Source organism: Lipotes vexillifer, unplaced genomic scaffold (assembly GCF_000442215.2).
Source record: "Lipotes vexillifer unplaced genomic scaffold, Lipotes_vexillifer_v1.1 scaffold426, whole genome shotgun sequence".
Taxonomy (NCBI): Eukaryota; Metazoa; Chordata; class Mammalia; order Artiodactyla; family Lipotidae; genus Lipotes; species Lipotes vexillifer.
In genome coordinates, this window is record NW_006779491.1 from 1057063 (window position 1) to 1078267 (window position 21205).

Here is a 21205-nt window from a genome sequence, read left to right on the forward strand (position 1 = left end):
TGTAGAGCAATCCAGTTATATTAGTTACAGTACTTTGAAGGCAACCAGAATTGAACTGGCTATCTTACATGCATCATATTTTGAAAGACGCCTGGCCTTATTTTAATTATTTTGAGAACCTCACAAATTAGATGTTCGCCCAAATTTTGTTGTCAGAAGATGTGAAGAAGTGTGATATAATAAAAAGTGGTAGGGGAAACAAAACATATTTTAAGTGTTTCAAAATGTGAGTACTTACTATATATGCACTCTCTATACTTATATTCAATATGGCACCTCACTTTTTTACATCTCGTGATGTAGAAATTTTCATTTCTACACATGAGAGAATATTGGTAAATGTCCTTATATGTGACATAATATATATATATATATATGCATTTTATTGAAGTATAGTTGATTTACAATGTTGTGTTAATTTCTGCTGTATAGCACAGTGATTCAGATATAGAGAGATATAAATATATTCTTTTTCATATGCTTTTCCATTATGGTTTATCACAGGTTATTGAATATAGTTCCCTGTACTATAGAGTAGGACCCTGTTGTTTATCCATTCTATATATAATAGTTTGCATCTGCTAATCCCAAACTCCCAGTCCATCCCTCCCCTCGCCCCTCTCCTTTGGCAACCATAAGTCTGTTCTCTATGTCTGGGAATCTCTTTCTATTTCATAGATAAGTTCATTTGTGTCATATTTTAGATTCCACATATAAGTGATACCATATGGTATTTGTCTTTCTCTTTTTGACTTACTTCACTTAGTGTGAAGAATTTCTAGGTCCATCCATGTTGCTGCAAATGTCATTATTTCATTCTTTTTTATGGCTGCATAGTATTCCATTGTATATATGTGCTACCTCTTCTTTATCCATTCTTCTGTTGATGAACATTTAGGTTGTTTCCATGTCTTGGCTCTTGTGAATAGTGCTGCTATGAACACAGGGGTGCATGTATCTTTTTGAACTATAGTTTTGTCTGGATATATGCTCATAAGTGGGATTGCTGGATCATATAGCAACACTGTTTTCAGTTTTTTGAGGCATGTCCATACTGTTTTCCATAGTACCAATTTACTTTCCCACCAACAGTGTAGGAGGGTTCCTTTTTCCCCATACCCTCCCCAGCCTTTGTTGTTTGTAGATTTTTTTTTATGATAGATATTCTGACCGGTGTGAGGTGGTACCTCGTTGCAGTTTTGATTTGCATTTCTCTAATGATTAGGGATGCTGAGCATCTTTTCATGTGCCTGTTGGCCATCTGTATATCTTCTTTTGGAGAAATGACTATTTAGGTCTTCTGCCTATTTTTCGATTGGGTTGTTTGGATTTTTTCTTGTTGAGTTGTATGAGCTACTTATATTAATAAACAATATATATGTTTACATGTTTATTTATATTAACATTTTAATATAAAAGTAACACAAATTTCTTTTCAGTTTTCAAGAGATCTATGAAGCCAAAAGGCAGGATTTCTTGAATCAGTGTCAGAGGGCAGAAGAAGAGTTGAAACAGAAGTTTATGCAGAGAGTGAAGGAGAAAGAAACAGCATTTAAAGAAGCTGAAAAAGAGGCAAGTCCTGCTAGTTTGATATAATTTGTATTCAAGTTTAGGTGTCCTATTAAGTTGGAGGTTTTCATCTCAAGAGTTTAGATGATTTTGTTGGACGATACTTGCTATTCTTCAAAAAGTAGCTATTTACCATATAGGTTTTGGATACAGCCTTTAAAATTTTGCCATCTGTAATCTTATTTTTTCTAGAGCAGTTGGAGAATTTACTTTTTTTATTTTTTAAACTGAAGTATAATTTGACTTACAATATTATATCAGTTTCGGGTATACAACAGTGATTGATTTTTTTTAATTTATTTATTTTATTTTATTATTTTTATTTTTGGCTGTGTTGGGTCTTCGTTGCTGCACACGGGCTATCTCTAGTTGCGGCGAGCAGGGGCTACTCTTCGTTGCAGTGCATGGGCTTCCCATTGTGGTGGCTTCTCATTGAGGAGCACGGGCTCTAGGTGTACGAGCTTCAGTAGTTGCAGCACGCAGGCTCAGTAGTTGTGGTGCATGGGCTTAGTTGCTCCGCGGCATGTGGGATCTTCCTGGACCAGGGCTCGAACCCGTGTCCCCTGCATTGGCAGGCGGATTCTTAACCACTGCGCCACCAGGGAAGCCCCTGAATATTTTTATACATTACAAAATGATCACCATGATGTCCCAGTTACCATCTGTCACCATACAAGGTTTTACAATATTATTCACTATATTCCTTATGCTGTACATTACATGCCCATTACATTATTTTATAACTGGAAGTTTGTATCCCTTAATCTCCTTCACCTATTTCACTCATCCTCTAATGCCACTCTTCTCTGGCAACCACCTGTTTGTTCTCTGTATATATGAGTCTGTTTCTGTTTTATTATGTTTGTTCATTTGAATTGTTTTTTAGATTCTGTGTATAAGTGAAATCATATGGCATTTATCTTTCTCTATATGACTCATTTCACTTAGCATAATACCCTCCAGGTCCATCCATGTTGTCACAAAAGGCAAAATTTCATTCTTTTTTATGGCTAATTTTCCATTGTATATATATACCACATCTTATTTATCCATTCATCTATTGATGGACACTTATGTTGCTTCCATATCTTGGCTATTGTAAATAATGCTACAATGAACATAGAGGTGCATATATTTTTTCAATGTAGTGCTTTTGTTTTCTTCAGAAAAATACCCAGAAGTGGAGTTACTGGATCGTACTGTTGTTCAATTTTTAATTTTTTGAGGAAGCTCTGTCCTATTTTCCATAGTGACCGTATCAATTTACATTCCCACTAATTCTGCACAAGTGTTGCCTTTTCTCCACATCCTTGCCAAAGTGTTATCTTTTGGATAATAGCCATTTTGAAGAGTGTGAAGAGATATCTAATTGTGAACTTGATTTGCATTTCCCTGATGATCAGTGATGTTGAGCATTTTCTCATGTACCTGTTGGTCATCTCCATATCTTCTTTGGAAAAATGTCTGTGTAGTTCCTCTGCTCATTTTGTAATTGGGTTGTTTGGGGTTTTTTTTATGTTGAGTTGTATGCATTCTTTATATATTTTGATTATTAACCCCTTATTAGATATATTGTTTAAAAATGTCTTCTCCCGTTCAGTAGGCTGCCTTCTCATTTTGTTAATAACTTCCTTCACTGTGCAAAAGCTTTTCAGTTTGATGAAGTCCTATTTGTTTATTTTTGCATTTGTTTCCCGTCCCTGAGGATACATATCCAAAAAAATTGATAAGACCGATGTCAAAGAGCTTACTGCCTATGTTTTGTCTAGAGTTTTGTGGTTTCAGATCTTACGGTTATATCTTTAATCCAATTTGAGTTTATTTTTGTATATGGCATCAGAAAGTAGTCCAGTTTGATTCCTTTGCATGTAGCTGTCCAGTTTTCCCAACATCGTTTATTGAAGAGGCTGTCTTTCCCTCATGTACATTCTTGCCTCCTTTGTTGTAGATTAGTATTCTGCAACTTTACTGAATTCGTTTACTAGTTCTAACAGTTTTTTGGTGACATCTTTAGGATTTTCTACATATAGTGTCATGTCCTCTGCAAACAGTGACAGTTTTACTTCTTCCTTGCTAATTTAGATGCCTTTTATTTCTTTTTCTTGTCTGACTGTTCTGGCTAGGACTTCCAATACTATGTTGAATAGATGTGGTGAAAGTGGACATCCTTGTTTTGTTCTTGATCTTAGAGGAAATACTTTCAGCTCTTCACAACTGAGTACCATGTTGGTTGTAGGTTTGTCATATATGGCCTTTATTATGTTGAGGTTATTATGTTCCATCTATACCCAATTTGTTGAGAGTTTTTATCATAAATTGATGTGGAATTTTGTCAAAAGCTTTTCCTGCATCTATTGATATGATCATATGATTTTATTCTTCAATTTTGTTAATATAGTATATATCACATTGTTTGATTTGTGAGTATTGAATCATCCTTGCATCCCTGGGATAAATCCTGCTTGATCATGGTATAGGATCCTTTTGATGTATTGTTGAATTTGATTTGCCAATATGTTGTTGAGGATTTTTGCCTCTATGTTCATCAGCGATATTGGCCTGTAATTTTGTGTGTGTGTGGTTTCTTTGTCTGGTTTTGGTATCAGTGTAATGCTGGCCTTGTAGAATGGGTTCAGAAGTATTCCTTCCTCTTAAGCTTTTCGGAATAGTTTGAGAAGGATAGGCATTATCTCTTTAAGTGTTTAGTAGAATTCACCTGTCAAATTATCTGGTCCTGGACTTCTGTTTGTTGGGAGTTTTAAAATTACTGATTCAATTTTACTACTGGTAATTTGTTCATATTTTGAATTTCTTCCTGATTCAGTCTTGGGAAATTGTACATTTCTAGAAATTTATTCATTTCCTCTAGGTTGCCCATTTTATTGGCATATAACTTTTCATATTAATCTCTTATGATCCTTTGTATTTCTGTGGTATCATTTGTAACTTCTCTTTTTTCATTTCTGATTTTACTTGGGCCCTCTCTTTCTTTTCTTATGAGTCTAGCTAAAGGTTTATCAATTTTGTTTATCTTTTGAAAGAACCAGCTCTTAGTTTCATTGATCTTTTCTACTTTTTAAGCCTCTATTTCATTTATTTCATAGGTCAACCTTTATGATTTATTTCCTTCTGCTAACTTTGGGTTTTGTTAGTTCTTCTTTTCTAATTTGTTTATGTGTAATGTTAAGTTGTTTATACTAGATATTTTTCTTGTTTCCTGAGGTAGGCTTGTATTGCCATAAACTTCCCTCACAGCACTGCTTTCGCTGTATCCCATAGAATTTGGAAAAATGTGTTTCTGCTTTCATTTATCTCCAGTATTTTTAAATTTCCTCTTTGTTTCTTCCGTGACCCATTGGTTATTTAGCAGCATATTGTTTGGCCTCCACATGTTTGTGTTTTTTGCAGTATTTTTATTATAGTTGATTTCTACCTCATAGTGCTGTGGTTAGAAAAGAGGCTTGATATGATTTCACTCTTCTAAATTTATTGAGACTTCTTTTGTGGTCTGCATGTGTCTATCCTAGAGAAAGTTCCATGGGTACTTGAAAAGAATGTATATTTCTGCTGCTCTTGGGCAGAGTATTCTATATGTGTGTGTGTGTGTGTGTGTGTGTGTGTGTGTGTGTGTCATTTGAGACCGTTTCCTTATTGGTTTTCTGTCTGGATAATCTGTCCATTGATGTGAGTGCATTGTTAAAGTCCCTTAATGTGATTATGCTACTGTCAATTTCTTCCTTTAAGTTTGTTAATAGTTGCTTTATGTATTTGGGTGCTCCTATGTTGGGTCCATCTATATTTACAATTGTTATATCTTCTTGATGAACTGATCCCTTTATCATTATGTAATGTCCTTCTTTGTCTTTTGTTACAGTCTTTGCTTTAAAGCCTATTTTGGCTGATACAAGTATTGCTACACCAGCTGTCTTTTCATTTCCATAGAATACTTTTTCTGTCCCCTCATTTAGATTTATGATCCATTTGAGTTTAATTTTTGTGAAGGTTTGTGTCTAGATTATTTGGGTTTTTTTTTTTTCACGTGAATGTTCAGTTGTTTCAGCACAAGTTGTTGAAGAGAGTACCTTTCCTCGTACTACCTATGCTCCTTTGTCAAAGATCAATTTGCTAAATATATTTGCATCTATTTCTAGGTTCTCTATTTTGTTGCATTGATCTGTTTTTTTCACCAATATCACACTATCGTGATTACTGTAGTTTTAGTCAGATCACTATAGCATAAAACCTTTAGAATCAGTTTGTCAATATCTATAAAATAACTTGCTGGGGTTTTGATTAGGATTGCAATGAATCTGTAGGTCAAGTTGGGAAGAACTGACAACTTGACAATATTGAGTCTTCCTATCCACAAACATGAAATAGTTATTTATTTTGTTCTTCTCTAATTTTTTTCATCAGGGTTTTGTTGTTTTCTTCATATGGATCTTATATGTATTTTGTTAGATTCATACCTAAATATTTCATTGGGGGGGTTAATGCAATTGTTATTGCGTTTTTTACTTGAAATTCCACTTGCTCACTGCTGGTATATAGGAAAGCAATGAACCTTTATATAATAACCTTATGTCTTGCAACCTTGCTATAATCGCTAATTAGTTCCAGGAGTTTTTTGGTCAGTTCTTTTGGATTTGCTACATAGATGATTATGTTATCTGCAAACAATAACGGCTTTATGTCTTTCTTCCCAATCTGTATACATTTTATTTTTCTTCTCTTACTTTATTGCATTAGCAAGGACTTCCAGTACAATGTTGAAAAGGAGTAGTGAGGGGGCACATCCTTACCTTGAACCTGATTTGCAGGAAAAGTTCGAGTTTCTCACCAGAGTAGTTAACATTTGAAATGTTTATGTATTAAGATAAAGTTTAACTTTCTCTGATTTCTACCTTCAACCTCCCATCTTTAAGTAAAAAGTTTTCTCAATGATTTTGCCATCATTTATAAATACCACACTCCCACATCCCCAGCCTTTGCAATCATTCTTCTCGCCATTGTATCTAGAAGCTCATTTACTTCTCAGGTCTGAAAATGTAATTACGAGCAATATGACTGCAGCAGAGATAATTTTTGAAACTGTTATTAAGATCAAGTGCTACTCTGATGATTAGGGTATGTTTGATAACCAGAAAAAGAGAAGCATGTTCTTGGGGATGTGCCACCATAGCGTGCTTTGAGTCACAACTGCAGATTTGTTTCACAGCTACAGGACAAGTTTGAGCATCTTAAGAGGGTCCAACAAGAGGAGACAATGAAACTGCAGGAGGAGAGAAGACAATTGGAAGAAGAAATAATAGATTTTTATAAAATGAAGACTGCCTCTGGAACATTGCAGACTCAGGAGTGTACCAGTATAAGGAAAGACAAAGATCGTAAGAAATAATCCTCTCTTACCACCTGTGTGTCATGGAGCCCTATCACTCTCAATCCCATCTTCCTGTGAGATTTTTCTCTTAGCACTAATTCTGATTGAAATTATACTAAGTTTTAAAATCTGTTTGCTTATTGTATATTTTCTCCAACTAGAATGTGAACTCCTTGGGAGTAGGTACCTTGACCATCTTGTTAAATGTTCTGTCCTCAGTGTTTAGAACAAGAGTAGCACAGAATTAGCAGTCAATAAATATTTGCTAAAGTGAAAGAAAATCAAAGAATTATATAGCACAGTGTGAAAAGTGATTAGCTGTTGAAATTCTTTTACCATAGCCCTACCTGTGGCTCCAGGGACCAAGTGTATGTATACTATTTCATATCTAAATAGAAGTAGGGGATTTGTTGGCATAAAATATTATGTTATAAAAGGCTAATTCTTATGCTGATATTCCTTAACAAATTCTACTGATAATAATTTCTTGATAGTTTTTATTAAATAAAATATTGTTTCTGATTGGAACTCTTAGGCTTTTATGTTAGACCTTGTAAAACTAATATTGGAATAAATCTTAAAAGTTAGGGAGAGCCAGAAAACAGTGGGAAACCATGAGTAACATTTGGATGATAATATTACACCTTACATATTTAAGTATACGTTAAAACTAAAGTTATCAGATAAAGTGCACTTTTTTTTTTTGCCATTTCAAAATTTTCCTTCTGACTATATATCCTGATTTTCTGCATTTACAATGTCAGTTCACCTATGTGTGTGGCTGACTCACCGTGACTCATTCTATGAAAGTACTACCATTGAGGGTCTGTATATATTTACTCCAGCTACATTTGGCATAGTTCATGGAATTTTTCTCATGTCCCTAAAAGAATAAATTTTTCTTCTGTTGTAATTTTATTACTGCATTCATTTCAAAGGCAGCATTTTTTTTCAGGGTATCAGGGTGTTGTGATTTTGCCTCAAAATATTTGAGAAAATATAATCTGATTTATAATACCTTTACTTCTTGAAAGTTTTTTTTTTTTGAAAAATACAGGGAAAGGGACGTATATCCACAATGATTTTTATATATGTTATTAAGTCACCTTATGATTTTATCATTTGGGGGAAGAATGAAGTCTACTATGTGAACTTTTAATGGAAACTCTACAAGAACCAGGATCTTTGTTTTGTTCACTTATGAATTCATCCCTAGGCCTAGAACAGTGCCTGGCACATGGTGGTAATTGTTCATTGAATAAATGAAAACAATAATAGTACATTAGCTATATTATATGCATGGATAGTTTAATTTAGATCATTGACTTTTAGAAGATAAACAATTAGTATAACTTATTATTGCTTTTCCACATGCTGGTGAATTATACAGCTAAGGGACTTTCATCTTCTCATTCTCTCAACATAATCCAGTGTTATTAAAATTTGAGTCACCAATGTTGTTACACATATAAAAAACTGTAACGTTAGCCTTGTAAAAGTGCATTTATAAAATGCACTTGGTTGCATTTGAGAACGGACCCTTTAGGTAATAATGTGATAGTCCATAGTTTCTTTTAGAGAAAGGAAAGATTCACCCTAAACAAACGATACGGTTTTTCTTTCCACTTCTTTTCCAAAGGTATAAAACAAGTTATGATTTAGTAGTTTATAAAGCGTGCATTTGCTCATTAAATAATGGTTTTATAAAATAGTATTTGTTTCCTATATAGCTTTTAACTATATGAATAAAATTATTTTTCTCTTTCAGATCCACTTTTATGTTAAACAGAGGTTCCAGATTTATGTAGCATAGAAAGTTTTAATAAGTCAGCATTACTAAAAACTTATAAGTATACTTTACTTTTCCTTAGAGTTTTTATTTGCTAGATTATTTATTTGATATTAATGTAAATTGTATTTTTTAAATTTCAGTTTCTACTTGATCATGGCTAGTAATACACATTCCAATGATTTTTATACATTTATCTTGTATTCTGTAAGCCTTCTAAAACTTGTTAAATTCACTAATAAGTTGTAATAGCTTTTTTGGTAGATTTATTTGAATTTCCTAGCTACATGATTATTTGGTATCTGAGTGAAAGCCACTTACTTTTCCAAATTTTATGTCTTTTATTTTCTTGCCTTACTTAATTGACTATGACTTTTAGTACAGTGTTGAGTAGAAGTGGTGACAGGGGCCTTCATTATCTCATTCTCAGTGTTAGAAATAGGTACAGTTCAATCTATTATTTGTTTCCAGTTTTATTGAGATATAATTGACATAGAACATTGTATAAGTTTAAGATGTACAATGTGTTGATTTGATACATTTATATATTGCAAAATTATTACCAACATAGCATTAGCTAACACACCTTCTTACTGTCAGGTAGTTACCATTTCTTTGTGATGAGAACATTTAAGACCTATTTTCTTAGCAACATTCAAGTATATAATATGGTATTATCAACTATAATCACCATGCTGTACATTAGATTACTGTACAAAACTTGTTAACTTTATAGCTAAAAGTTTGTACCCTTTGACTGATAATTCCCCATTTTCCCCAACCCTGGCTTCTGGTGACCACCATTCTCTGTTTCTTGAATTTGGCGTTTTTAGATTCCACATATAAGTGATATCATAAAGTGTTTACCTTTCTGTCTGACTTATTTCACTTAGCATAATGTCCTCAAGGTTCATCCAAATTGTTGCAAATGGCAGGATTTCCTTCTTTCTTGTGGTTGAATAGTATTCCAAACTTCTTTATGTATTTATATCTTGCCTATCGTGAATAATGCTGGAACTAACATGGGAATATATACCCAGAAGTATGGTTGCTGGGTCACATGGTCGTTCTAATTTTAATTTTTTGAGAAACATCCATATTTTTTTTTCCATAGTGGCTATACAAACCTCCATTCCCAGCAACAATACACAAGGGCTCCATCTTCACTAACACTTGTTATCTCTTCTCTTTGGGATGATAGACATTTTCACAGGCATGAAGTGATATCTCATTGTGATTTTGATTTGCATTTCCCTTATGATTAGTGATATTGAGCACTTTTTCATGTGCTTGTTGGCCATTTGTATGTTTTCTTTGGAAAACTGTCAATTCAGTTTCTCTGTCCATTTCTTAATAGGATTGGTTTTTTGTTTTCTTTTGTTTTTAATATGGAGTTGTATGAGTTCTTTATGTATTTTGGACATTAGCCCTTTATCAGGTACATAATTTGCAAATATTTTCATCCATTCAGTAGGATGTCTTTCATTTTGTTGATGGTTTCCTTTGCTGTGCAGAAGCCTTTCAGTTTGATGTTGGCCCACTTGTTTATTTTTGCTTTTGTTACCTTTCTTTTGGTGTCAAATCCAAAAAATCACCACCACGACTGATGTCAAAGAGCTTACTGCCTTTGTTTCCTCCTAGGAGTTCTTTGGTTTCAGGTCTTACATTCAAGTCTTTATCCATTTTGAATGGGATTGGTGTATTGTGTAAGGTAGGTGTCCAGGTTCATTCTTTTGCATATGGCTGTCCAATTTTTTAAAATTAATTAATTAATTAATATATTTTGGGCTGCGTTGGGTCTTCGTTGCTGTGTGTGGTCTTTCTTTAGTTGTGGCTAGCGGGGGCTACTCTTTGTTGCAGTGTGTGGGCTTCTCATTGCGGTGGCTTCTCTTGTTGTGGAGCACAGGCTCTAGGCATGTGCTTCAGTACTTGTGGCACATGGGCTCAGTAGTTGTGGCTCACAGGCTCTAGAGCACAGGCTCAGTGGTTGTGGCACACGGGCTTAGTTGTTCCCCAGCATGTGGGATCTTCCCGGACCAGGCATAGAACCCATGTCCCCTGCATTGGCAGGCAGATTCTTAACCACTGTACTACGGGGGAAGTCCCTGGCTGTCCAATTTTCCCAACATGATTTATTGAAGAAACTGCCCTTTCCCCATTGTATATTCTTGGCTCCTTTGTCATAAGTTAATTGACATATATGCATGGGTTTATTTCAGGGATTTCTATTCCATTTCATTGATCTTTGTGTCTGTTTTTATGCCCATACCATACTGTTTTGTAATATAGTTTGTAATATAGTGTGAAATCAGGGAGTGTGTTGTCTCCAGCTTTCTTTATCTTACTTCAGATCGCTTTGACCATTTGGGATCTTTTGTGTTTCCATACAAATTTTAGGATTCTTAGCTCAATTTCTGCGAAAAATACCATTGGAATTTTGATAGAGATTGCATTAAATCTGTAGATTGCTTTTGCTAGTATGGATATTTAAACAATGTTAAGTCTTCCAATCCATGAGGATGGAACTTCTTTCCATTTATTTGTATCTTCTTCAGTTTCTGTATCAATGTCTTAAAGCGTTTTAAGTGTAAAGGCCTTTTACCTCCTTGAATAAATTTATTTCTAGGTATGTTACCTTTTTGATGAAATGTAAATAGAATTGTTTTCTGAATTTCTCTTTCTCATATGTTATCAGTGTATAGAAAAGCAACAGATTTCTGTATATTGATTTTGTATCCCACAACTTTACTGAATTCATTTATTAGTTGTAACAGTTTTTGGTGGAGTCTTCAGGGTTTTTTATATATAATACCATATCATATGTAAATAGTGACAGTTTTACTTCTTCCTTTTCAAGTTGGATGCCTTTTATTACTTTTTGTTGCCTGACTGCTCTGGCTAGGACTTCCAGTACTATGCTGAATAGATGTGGCAAGAGTGGAATATTTGAACACATAAATAATTAATGGAAGATTGAATCAGTAATCAAAAATATGCCCAAAAAGAAAAACCCAGGAGCAGATTGTTTCACTGAATTCTACCAAACATTTAAAGAATTAATACCAATCCTTCTCAAACTAAAAAAATTGAAGAGAAGGGAACACTTCCAAAGTCATTTTATGAGGCCAGTATTACCCAGATACCAAGCCAGATAAAGACACCACAAGAAAAGAAAATTACAGATCAATATCTCTGATGAATACAGATGCAAAAATACTTAATAAAATACTACCAGGACTTCCCTAGTGGTGCAGTAGTTAAGAATCCGCCTGCCAATGCAGGGGACACAGGTTCGACCCCTGGTTCGGGAAGATCCCACATGCTGCGTAGCAACTAAACCCATGCGCCACGACTACTGAGCCTGCGCTGTAGAGCCTGTGAGCCACAGCTACTGAGCCCACGTGCCACAATAACTGAAGCCCACACGCCTAGAGCCTGTGCTCCGCAACAAGAGAAGCTACCACAGTGAGAAGGCCGCGCACCACGATGAAGAGTAACCCCTGCTAGCCGCAACTAGAGAAAAACCCCGCACAGCAACGAACACCCAATGCAGCCAAAAATAAATAAATTTATTTTTTAAAATACTAACAAATTAAATCCAAGAGCATATTTATAGGATCACACACCATGATTAAGTGGGATTTATCCCTGGAATCCAATAATGGTCCAACGTACAAAAATTCTCATATAAAAGAATGAAGGATAAAAATCATATGGTTATCTCAATGGTTGCAGAAAAAAACATTTGACAAAATTCAACATGCTTTTATGACAAAAGCTCTCAACAAACTAGGACTAGAGAGAAATATTCTCAATGTAATAAATAACATATATGAAAAGCCAAAGCTAATATCATACATAAATGGGAAAGCCTAAAAGCTATTCTCTAAGAGCAGGAACAAGGCAAGGATGCACACTTTTGCCAATTTTTCTCAACATCATACTTGAAATTTGAGCCAGATCAGTTAGAAAAAAATAAGAAACAAAAGGCATCCAAATTGGAAAAGAAGAGGTAATATTGTCTCTGCTTGAGAAAGATATGATATTATATAGAAAAACCCTAAAGACCACATTTAAATGTAGTTAGCTGTTAGAAATAATAAAATATTTCAGTATAGCTGCCAGACACAAATAAAACATACAAACACCAGTTGCATTTCTATGCACTGACAATGAACTATTTTTAAAATTATGAACAAGGGCTTCCCTGGTGGCGCAGTGCTTGAGAGTCCGCCTGCCGTTGCAGGAGACGCGGGTTCGTGCCCCGTTTCGGGAGGATCCCACATGCCGCGGAGCGGCTGGGCCCGTGAGCCGTGGCCGCTGAGCCTGCGCGTCCGGAGCCTGTGCTCCGCAAATGGGAGAGGCCACAACAGTGAGAGGCCCGCATAACGCAAGAAAAAAAAAAAAAAAAAAAAATTATGAACAAAATCTCATTTACAATAGCAAAATGAGAATAAAACATTTAGGAATAAACTTATCCAAGGAGACAAAAGACTTGTACATTAAAAGCTACAAAATATTGATGAAAGAATTTAAACAAGAAACAAATAAATGGAAAGACATCTTGTGTTCCTGGACTGGAAAACTTAATATTGTTGAAATGTCCATACTATCCAAAGCAATATACAGATTCAATATTAACCCTGTCAAAAGCCCTTTGGCATTTTTTACAGAAATAGAAAAAAATACCTAAAATTCATATAGAACCACAGCAGATGCTGAATATCCCAACAGTCTTGACAAATAAAGCTGAAGGCATCACACTTCCTGGTTTCAAAACACATTACAAAGCTACAGTAATTAAAACAGTATGATACTGGCATAAAGACAGACATATGGACAAATGGAAGAAAAGTGAGTGCTCAGAATGTCCACCATGATGTTGACTGGTTGGTATTGAATGTGATTGATCATTTTTGGAGACAAGTGACATCCTAACAACATTGAACTTTCCAATCCATGTAAATGGTATATGTGTCTTCATATTTCAGCCTTCTTAAGTTCCTCTCAGCAATATTTTGTAGTTTTTAATGTAAAGATCTTATAAGCTTTTCTTAAATTTATTCATAAGTATTTTCGATGTTCCTCTATTTTTAGATTTAACTTTCTAGTTATTTGTTATTTGAATATACAAATACAATTTACTTTGTATATTGACCTTGTGTCCTGCTACCTTGCTAAGTTTATATATTAATTCTAGACGTTATTTTTGTAGATTTTTTGACTCATGTATAAAATAGCATCATTTGACAGGAATAAAGACACAGAAATAGAGAATGGACTTGAGGACATGAGGAGGGGGAAGGGTAAGCTGGGACAAAGTGAGAGAGTAGCATTGACATATATACATTACTAAATGTAAAATAGACAGCTCGTGGGAAGCAGCTGCATAGCACAGGGAGATCAGCTCAGTGCTTTGTGACCACCTAGAGGGGTGGGATAGAGAGGGTGGGAGGGAGATTCCAATAAAGATGTTAAAAAAAAAGAAGAAAATACAATGTATTTTACTTCATCCTTTTCAGTCTTTATACCTTTTATCTCATTGAACTTCCAATACAATATTGAAAAGAAATGGTGAGATCAGGCATTCTTTTCTTGTTCCTGAACTTAGGGGAAAAGCATTCAGTCTTTCACCATTACATATGAAGTAAGTGCTTTTATATAGGCTGAGAGAGTTCCCTTCCATTTGTAGTTTCTCTGTCAGTCACCTTCACCACATGGAACCATGGAAACTTACAGGAGTTTCAGAATTTATTCTTCTGGGATTTTCAGAGGAACCAACTCTAAGACCCTCATATTTGTGCTTTTCCTCTCCATATACCTGATCACTGTGTTTGGAAATCTGCTCATCATCCTGGCCACCATCTATGACTCACACCTCCACACATCCATGTATTTCTTCCTCTCCAACCTGTCCTTTGTAGACATCTGTTTCACCACTACTACTGTCCCAAAGATGCTGGTGAACATCCAGACACAGAGTAAAATCATAACCTATACAGGTTGCATCACCCAGATGCACTTTTTCCTATTCTTTTCGGGGCTGGACATCTCTCTTCTGACTGTGATGGCCTATGACAGGTTTGTGGCCACCTGTCACTCCCTGCATTACATGGTTATCATGAATTCCCGACTCTGTGGACTGCTGCTTCTGGTGACCCGGAGTGTAAGTGTCTTGCATTCACTGTTACAAAGCTTCATGGTGTTGCGACTGTCCTTCTCTATAGACGTGGAAATCCCCCACTTTTCCTGTGAACTCAATCAGATGGTCCAACTTGCCTGTTGTGACACCTTTCTTAATAACATGGCGGTGTATTTTGCAGCCGTGCTGCTGGCTGGTGGTACCCTTGCTGCTATCCTTTTCTCATACTCTAAGATAGTTTCCTCCGTATGCGGAATCTCATCAGCTCAGGGGAAACAGGCAGCATTCTCCACCTGTGTGTCTCACCTCTCTGTTGTCTCTTTATTTTTTTGTACGAGCCTAGGAGTGTACCTTAGCTCAGCTGCTACCCACAGATCACACTCTAGTGCAAAAGCTTCAGTGATGTACGCGGTGGTCACACCCATGCTAAACCCCTTCATCTACAGTCTGAGGAAGAAAAACATAAAGGGGGATCTGAAAAGATTCTTCGGGATGGCAGCTATAAAAGGGCCAATGGTCATAGGGCTGAAAAATTGCGCATGATTTCTGGGCTCAAAGTCTCAGTGTCAGAAGTAATTCTTCAGTCAGACTGTGAAAATAGAACTCGCTCTTTGTATTTATTTCCTGGAATTTGTATTTTTTCAACTTCTATGAACAATTTAGTCATTTACTTTATTAAGCTTTATTCTCTCTCTGATATCCAACAGTTTCCCCTTCATTTTCTTTCTGTTTTTCCTAATTTATTCCCAACCACAGATATTTAAAAAATTAGAAATTTTCATTTATCTCATGGAATTGCTTGGATTTCTTAAGAATAATTTCTTCTCAAATGACAAATATTACCCGATGTAACATGTCTTTAGTTTTACTAGAAGAATAGTAATGAGTTTTGCCACTCCAATGGAAAAAGCTAGATTCGGCAACTATGCTATTTCCATAATTTTATCTGAGACCACAGTTTTTCACTTTTTGTGTCTGTCATTCCTCTGTATATAACTACCTTAACTGGTCTTCTTGATAACGTAGACTTTCACATACTAGTTTTTTGTCATTGGTTTTTCTTCTCCTTATTAAGGTCCTGTACTCTTTTTCAGGCTCTAGTCCACATTGCCTACCATTGTCACTGAAATAACCGATTATCAAATACATTTCTTCTAGTGGTGTCTACACAGAAATAGAAATTTGAATAGATAGACTGACTTAATATGGCCTTAGAGTCAGAGATAACATTAAATATGATGAAGCAAAATTTTAATTATGCTTTTGTATTTCTATGCATTAAATTTATTTTCAAGCTGTACGTCTACTCACTGTCACACATCTACCAATGTCAATGTGTAAGGGGATTTATTCATTGGAATGAAGAATTAGTTAGCATGTTTTATGTTTTCTCATTGATTACCTAATGGTTTCTGCTTGAAAACTTACACTGATGCTAAAAATATGACCTTTTCATTGTTTGAATTAAAATATCTCATTCATTTCTAAATTTTGTCATAAACACTAAAGAGACAGTGAATGCACAGTATCATCCACTATATATCTCATATAGAAAGGAATTTCTTCAATTTTTATGATCGAGACTAATTCATAAGAGAACTTGAATTCTGCTTAGTCACATGATTCATGGTCAGCAGTTTTTCTTCACGAACATGCACGTTCTTGTAAACTCTCCTGGGTACCTGGAAAGAAATATCAATGTAGTCCTTTTTAATACAGTTATTGTATAAAAACTTGAATAACAAAGTAATCAGAAATTCTGTCCCTCAAACTTGTCAGAACAAAAGACAAAAATAAGAAGCAGTCGCTTGTTGTGATTGCCCTCAAGTTCATTTTGATGACTGTAGATTTAGCTATTGCTGCATAACTAGCTTGCAAAAATAAAATTGTTTAACATAATGTCTTTAATATTGAATGGGATGGTATGGTGGGGAGTCGTTTTGAGCTCTATGGGCTCCCCATGAGTCTGTAATTAGCTGCCAGTCTCTACATTGTGTTTCTAAGGCTCGTTCATGAATTTCTGTGTTGCTGTAATACTGCTGTGTCTCAAACCCAGTTATGGTCAGTTCATTTCTTTCTTTCTTTCTTTCTTTCTTTCTATTTATGTAGGCTGCACGGGGTCTTAATTGTGGCACATGGGATCTTTATGACGCAACTAAGAGTCCTCATGCCACAACTAAGAAGTCTGCATGCTGCAAGGAAGTTCTTTTATTTCTATTTGAGGTTAATCTTGTTTACAAGAAAATGAGTTTTTAGGCTGGCCGGCTCTGGTCTAGATGTGCGGGGGTCTGCAGGGCCTGAGGCCAGGTTCCAACCTGGCTCCCTGGGGTGTCGGTGGCCTTGTACTGGACTGGCTGAGAAGCAAAGCGGAAGTGCATCAGGAGATGATCCGCTCCTGGAGGAGAGCGACCAGCTGATCCACTGTATCGTGGGATATCAGAACAAAGGCCGTGTGAATGAGTGCGTTCCAGTACCAGCATGTGTTACACAGAAATCTCATTTATTTGGCTACCATTGCAGATGCCAACCCAACCAGTGCTTGGCCAGTGCAAAAGCAATGGAGGGAATTCCCTGGCGGTTCAGTGGTGAGGACTCCTGGCTTCCACTGCAGGGGACGAGAGTTCCATCCCTGGTTGAGGACTAAGATCCTGCAAGCCGCTCCGAGCAGCAAAACAAAACGAAACAAAAGCAATGGAATCATCTTCCAGTGGGCTATTGTGACGAGTAATTGCCTGTAATCTATTTCCTATGAAATGGAGACAGGACCTTTATGAACTCAGCTCCTTAGAACATGAATGGAACCTCTGTGGCTCTTTTAAAAATCTGAAGAAAGCTACTAAATTAACCACATTCTCAGTGTAAATATTTATTTTAATAACTAAGCAGATTCCGTCAATTAAGTTGACTCCACGTGTCCTCCTTCCTGAAATTGTGTGTTTGGATAACAAAGACATCACGGGCATCTTCAAGTCTACCTTTTTAGTTTCAGCCTGAAGGGGAAACTGAGCAGGTATTGGGTGATCAGCAGGGATTTTTTTGTTGTTTGGGAAGCAAATACAGTTCTCCGTAAAAAAGGAGAAAAGTTAGAGGAAGCCATAGTTGGCATTAGAAATTGCAGTAGAAACAGTTTCTTTTTTAAAAAATTTATTTATTTATTGGCTGCGTTGGGTCTTCATTGCTGTGCGCGGGCTTTCTCTAGTTTCAGCAAGCGAGGGCTACTCTTCCTTGTGGTGCACGGGCTTCTCTTTGCGGTGGCTTCTCTTGTTGCAGAGCACGGGCTCTAGGCACGCGGGCTCAGTAGTTGTGGCTCGCAGGCTCTAGAGTGCAGGCTCAGTAGTTGTGGCGCACGGGCTTAGTTGCTCTGTGGCATGTGGAATCTTCCCGGACCAGGTCTCGAACCCGTGTCCCCTGCATTGGCAGGCAGATTCTTAACCACTGCGCCACCAGGGAAGTCGTATTTATTTATTTTTGGCTGCGTTGGGCCTTCGTTGCTTCGCGTGGGCTTTCTCTAGTTGCAGCGAGCTGGGACTACCCTTTGTTGTGGTGCGCGGGTTTCTTTTTGCAGTGGCTTCTTTTTGTTGTGGAGCACGGGCTCTAGGCGTCCGGGCTTCAGTAGTTGTGGCACGTGGGCTCAGTACTTGTAGCTCGCGGGCTCTAGAGCGCAGGCTCAGTAGTTGTGGCAGAGGGGCTTAGTTGCTCTGCGGCATGGGGATCTTCCCCGACCAGGACTCGAACCCGTGTCCCCTGCATTGGCAGGTGGATTCTTAACCACTGTGCCACCAGGGAAATCCCAAAAGAAAAAAAAAAGTGCGTTTTTAAAATGTGAATTGCCTTCATTTAATTCCATTTTACATATAGACATAAATAACAATTTCCTTTTTCCCAGTTAGAAGACACATATCACACACCTATTCAATGTGACTCAGCTCCCTGGGATCAAGATCCTATGGTGACAGAGAGAAAAAAAACCAAACAAAAAAATAAAAGTAAAAAAAAACCCTATGGCGCATCATGCATCATTTCATTTTTTTCCTTTTAATTAATTTATTACAGTATAATGACATAAAATAAACTGCAAAAATGTACAGGCAATAGAGGAAGCAGAGGACTTTCTTAGGGTGATGTCAGCAAGATGACAGTAAAAGAGTTTCTACCACCTGTCCCCACCAAGAAACATCAAATTGATAATGATATCCATCATTATAACTATAAACTGTTATATATATATTTATTTATGTAATTTTAGTACATGACAGAAAATGGCCATACCAATATGGAGGCCCAGATTTATCTGTCATGAGATGTTTTTAAATTGGGAATTCTGGGTACCATTTCTACATTCTTTAGAGGCAAGATAATATCTGTGGCTGATGTGAGTTGTATTTACTCCTAGCCTAATCAGTGAGGCTGGGAATGGGAAAGATATGGTAGCAACAGCCTAGGAGACCATGGTCCAATCTCTGTGTGCGTGTGTGTACGTGTGTGTTTGGGTGTTTGTGTACCTTGTGAAGTGAGAACATTGCTAAAGGCAGGGTACGTGGCCTCATAATTCCAAGGTGACTTTTACATTACAGAGACCAGAAATAAACCAACAGATGGTACTAAGGAGGCAATCAATCTAGAGGATGTCCTTGCAACAAAATTAATAATGTGGAAGAGGAACATGGAGTGGATGAGGGACCTTGTCTAGCTTAGCTTCAGCAGCAGCAAGGAAACCACCTGGTTCCTCAAATTTTTCTGACACTGTTTCTATCGTGCTCCTTCTTGCTCATACCTCTCTGACATACCTGGTTCCTTTGGAGCCTTGATTTTTCTGAAACAAGCACATTTCTTGGAGCAATTGCACTGGCCATTCCTGCACTTAGGCACACACTTCAGATAACTTCCTGGATCCAACCCTGTCTTCCTTGCAATCTGTGCTCAAATGTCACCTTGTTTGCCAGTGTTACCTAAACACTCAGTAAAAAAAAATCACACTCCCTGCCTACTGTCTCCTTTATGACTATTTTTCATCACAGCGCCGCTCACCATCTGACGTGTTACATGATTTTTTATTTTCTTATATTCTTTCTCTGTCATTGGATTGTAGAGGGTTTTGTTTTTCAGTGCCCTATATTCATGGCCTAGATAGTCATTGGAAAATTGAGTCATCACTCAATTAATATTCCTCAAATGCATGAAATGCGTGAAAGAATTTCACATAAAAATTGTAAGACACATAACATCTTGGGAAAAAGCTGAAAGTAGGACAAAAATTCATAAACAGAGATGGTACAAGGAATCCTAGAGAGGGGACAAGATCCATAGACAATTTGTTGAAATTAATCAATTTCTTGACTACAAAATGTAAATGTAGGTGAAAATTAAACATGTTACTGATGTTTTTCTCACTTCTTGTAGTCACACTACATGGAACCAGGTAACCTAACAGGAATTATAGAATTTCTTCTATGATTTTTAGAGTAACCAGAATTCCAGCCCCTCACATTTTGGCTGTTCCTCTCCATGTACATGATCACTGTGTCTGAAAACCTGCTCATCATCCTGGCCGTCAGCTTAGACTTCCACCTCCACACACCCAACCAACCTGACCTTATTCAACGTGTCCTTTGCAGATTTCTGTTTCACCTCCACCAGGATCCCAAAGACGATGCAGAACATCCAGACACACAGCAAAGTTATAACCCTTGAAATCTGCAGCAGGAAGATATATTGTTTCCCACTGTTTGCAGGATTGGACAACTTTCTCCTGGTTGTGGTGGCCTATGAGCACTTTGTAACCATCTCTCTCACCCGCTACGCTACACCATCACCATGAACCCCCCCAGCTCTGGGGACTGATGGTTCTTGTGTCCTGGGTCATGAGTGCCATGAATTCCTTGCTACAGAGCTTGGTAATGTTGGGGCTGTTCTTCTATGCAGACTTGGATACCCCCACTTTTTCTGTGAGCTCAGTCAAGTGGTCCAACTTGCTTGTTCTGTCACTTTTCTTAATAACATGATGATACATTTTGCAGCTGCACTGCTGGGCAGTGTTCCCATGGCTGAGGTTCTTTACTTATATTCTAAAAGAGTTTCCTCCATACACGGAATCTCATAATTTCAGGGAAAGCATAAAGCCTTGTCCATCTGCCCATCTTGCCTCTCAGTTGTCTCCTTTTTTTACTGTATGTGTCTATGAACGTACTTAAGCTCTGGTTCTCCACACAGCTCACATTCAAGTGCAACAGCCTTGGTGATGTAAACTGTGATCATGTCCATGTTGGATCAAAGCCTGTGAGCCAGAATTTCCAACTATTTGATCAGAGTGTGGAAGTAGGACTTG

At 36.8% G+C, this 21205-nt stretch overlaps 2 protein-coding genes and 1 pseudogene across 2 annotated transcripts in view; all 3 read left to right on the forward strand.

Annotated features, from left to right (window-relative positions):
* The window catches only part of SEPTIN14 (septin 14), a 35759-nt gene extending 28292 nt beyond the window's left edge, over window positions 1–7467 (forward strand). Inside the window, exons 9-10 of the mRNA XM_007452669.1 lie at window positions 1440–1572; window positions 6788–7467. Of these exons, the coding sequence (XP_007452731.1) occupies window positions 1440–1572; window positions 6788–6967 (313 nt within the window). The 3' untranslated portion in view covers window positions 6968–7467. The remainder of the gene's footprint in view (window positions 1–1439; window positions 1573–6787) is intronic.
* A 6988-nt stretch (window positions 7468–14455) lies between these two features.
* Window positions 14456–15423, forward strand: LOC103088892 (olfactory receptor 7A17-like). Its single transcript, XM_082930956.1, is given in 2 exon segments — window positions 14456–14525; window positions 14528–15423. Coding segments are annotated over 2 exon segments (966 nt in total).
* Window positions 15424–20289: 4866 nt separating this feature from the next.
* LOC103089160 (olfactory receptor-like protein OLF4) lies at window positions 20290–21160 on the forward strand (annotated as a pseudogene).
* The last annotated feature ends 45 nt before the right edge of the window (window positions 21161–21205 follow it).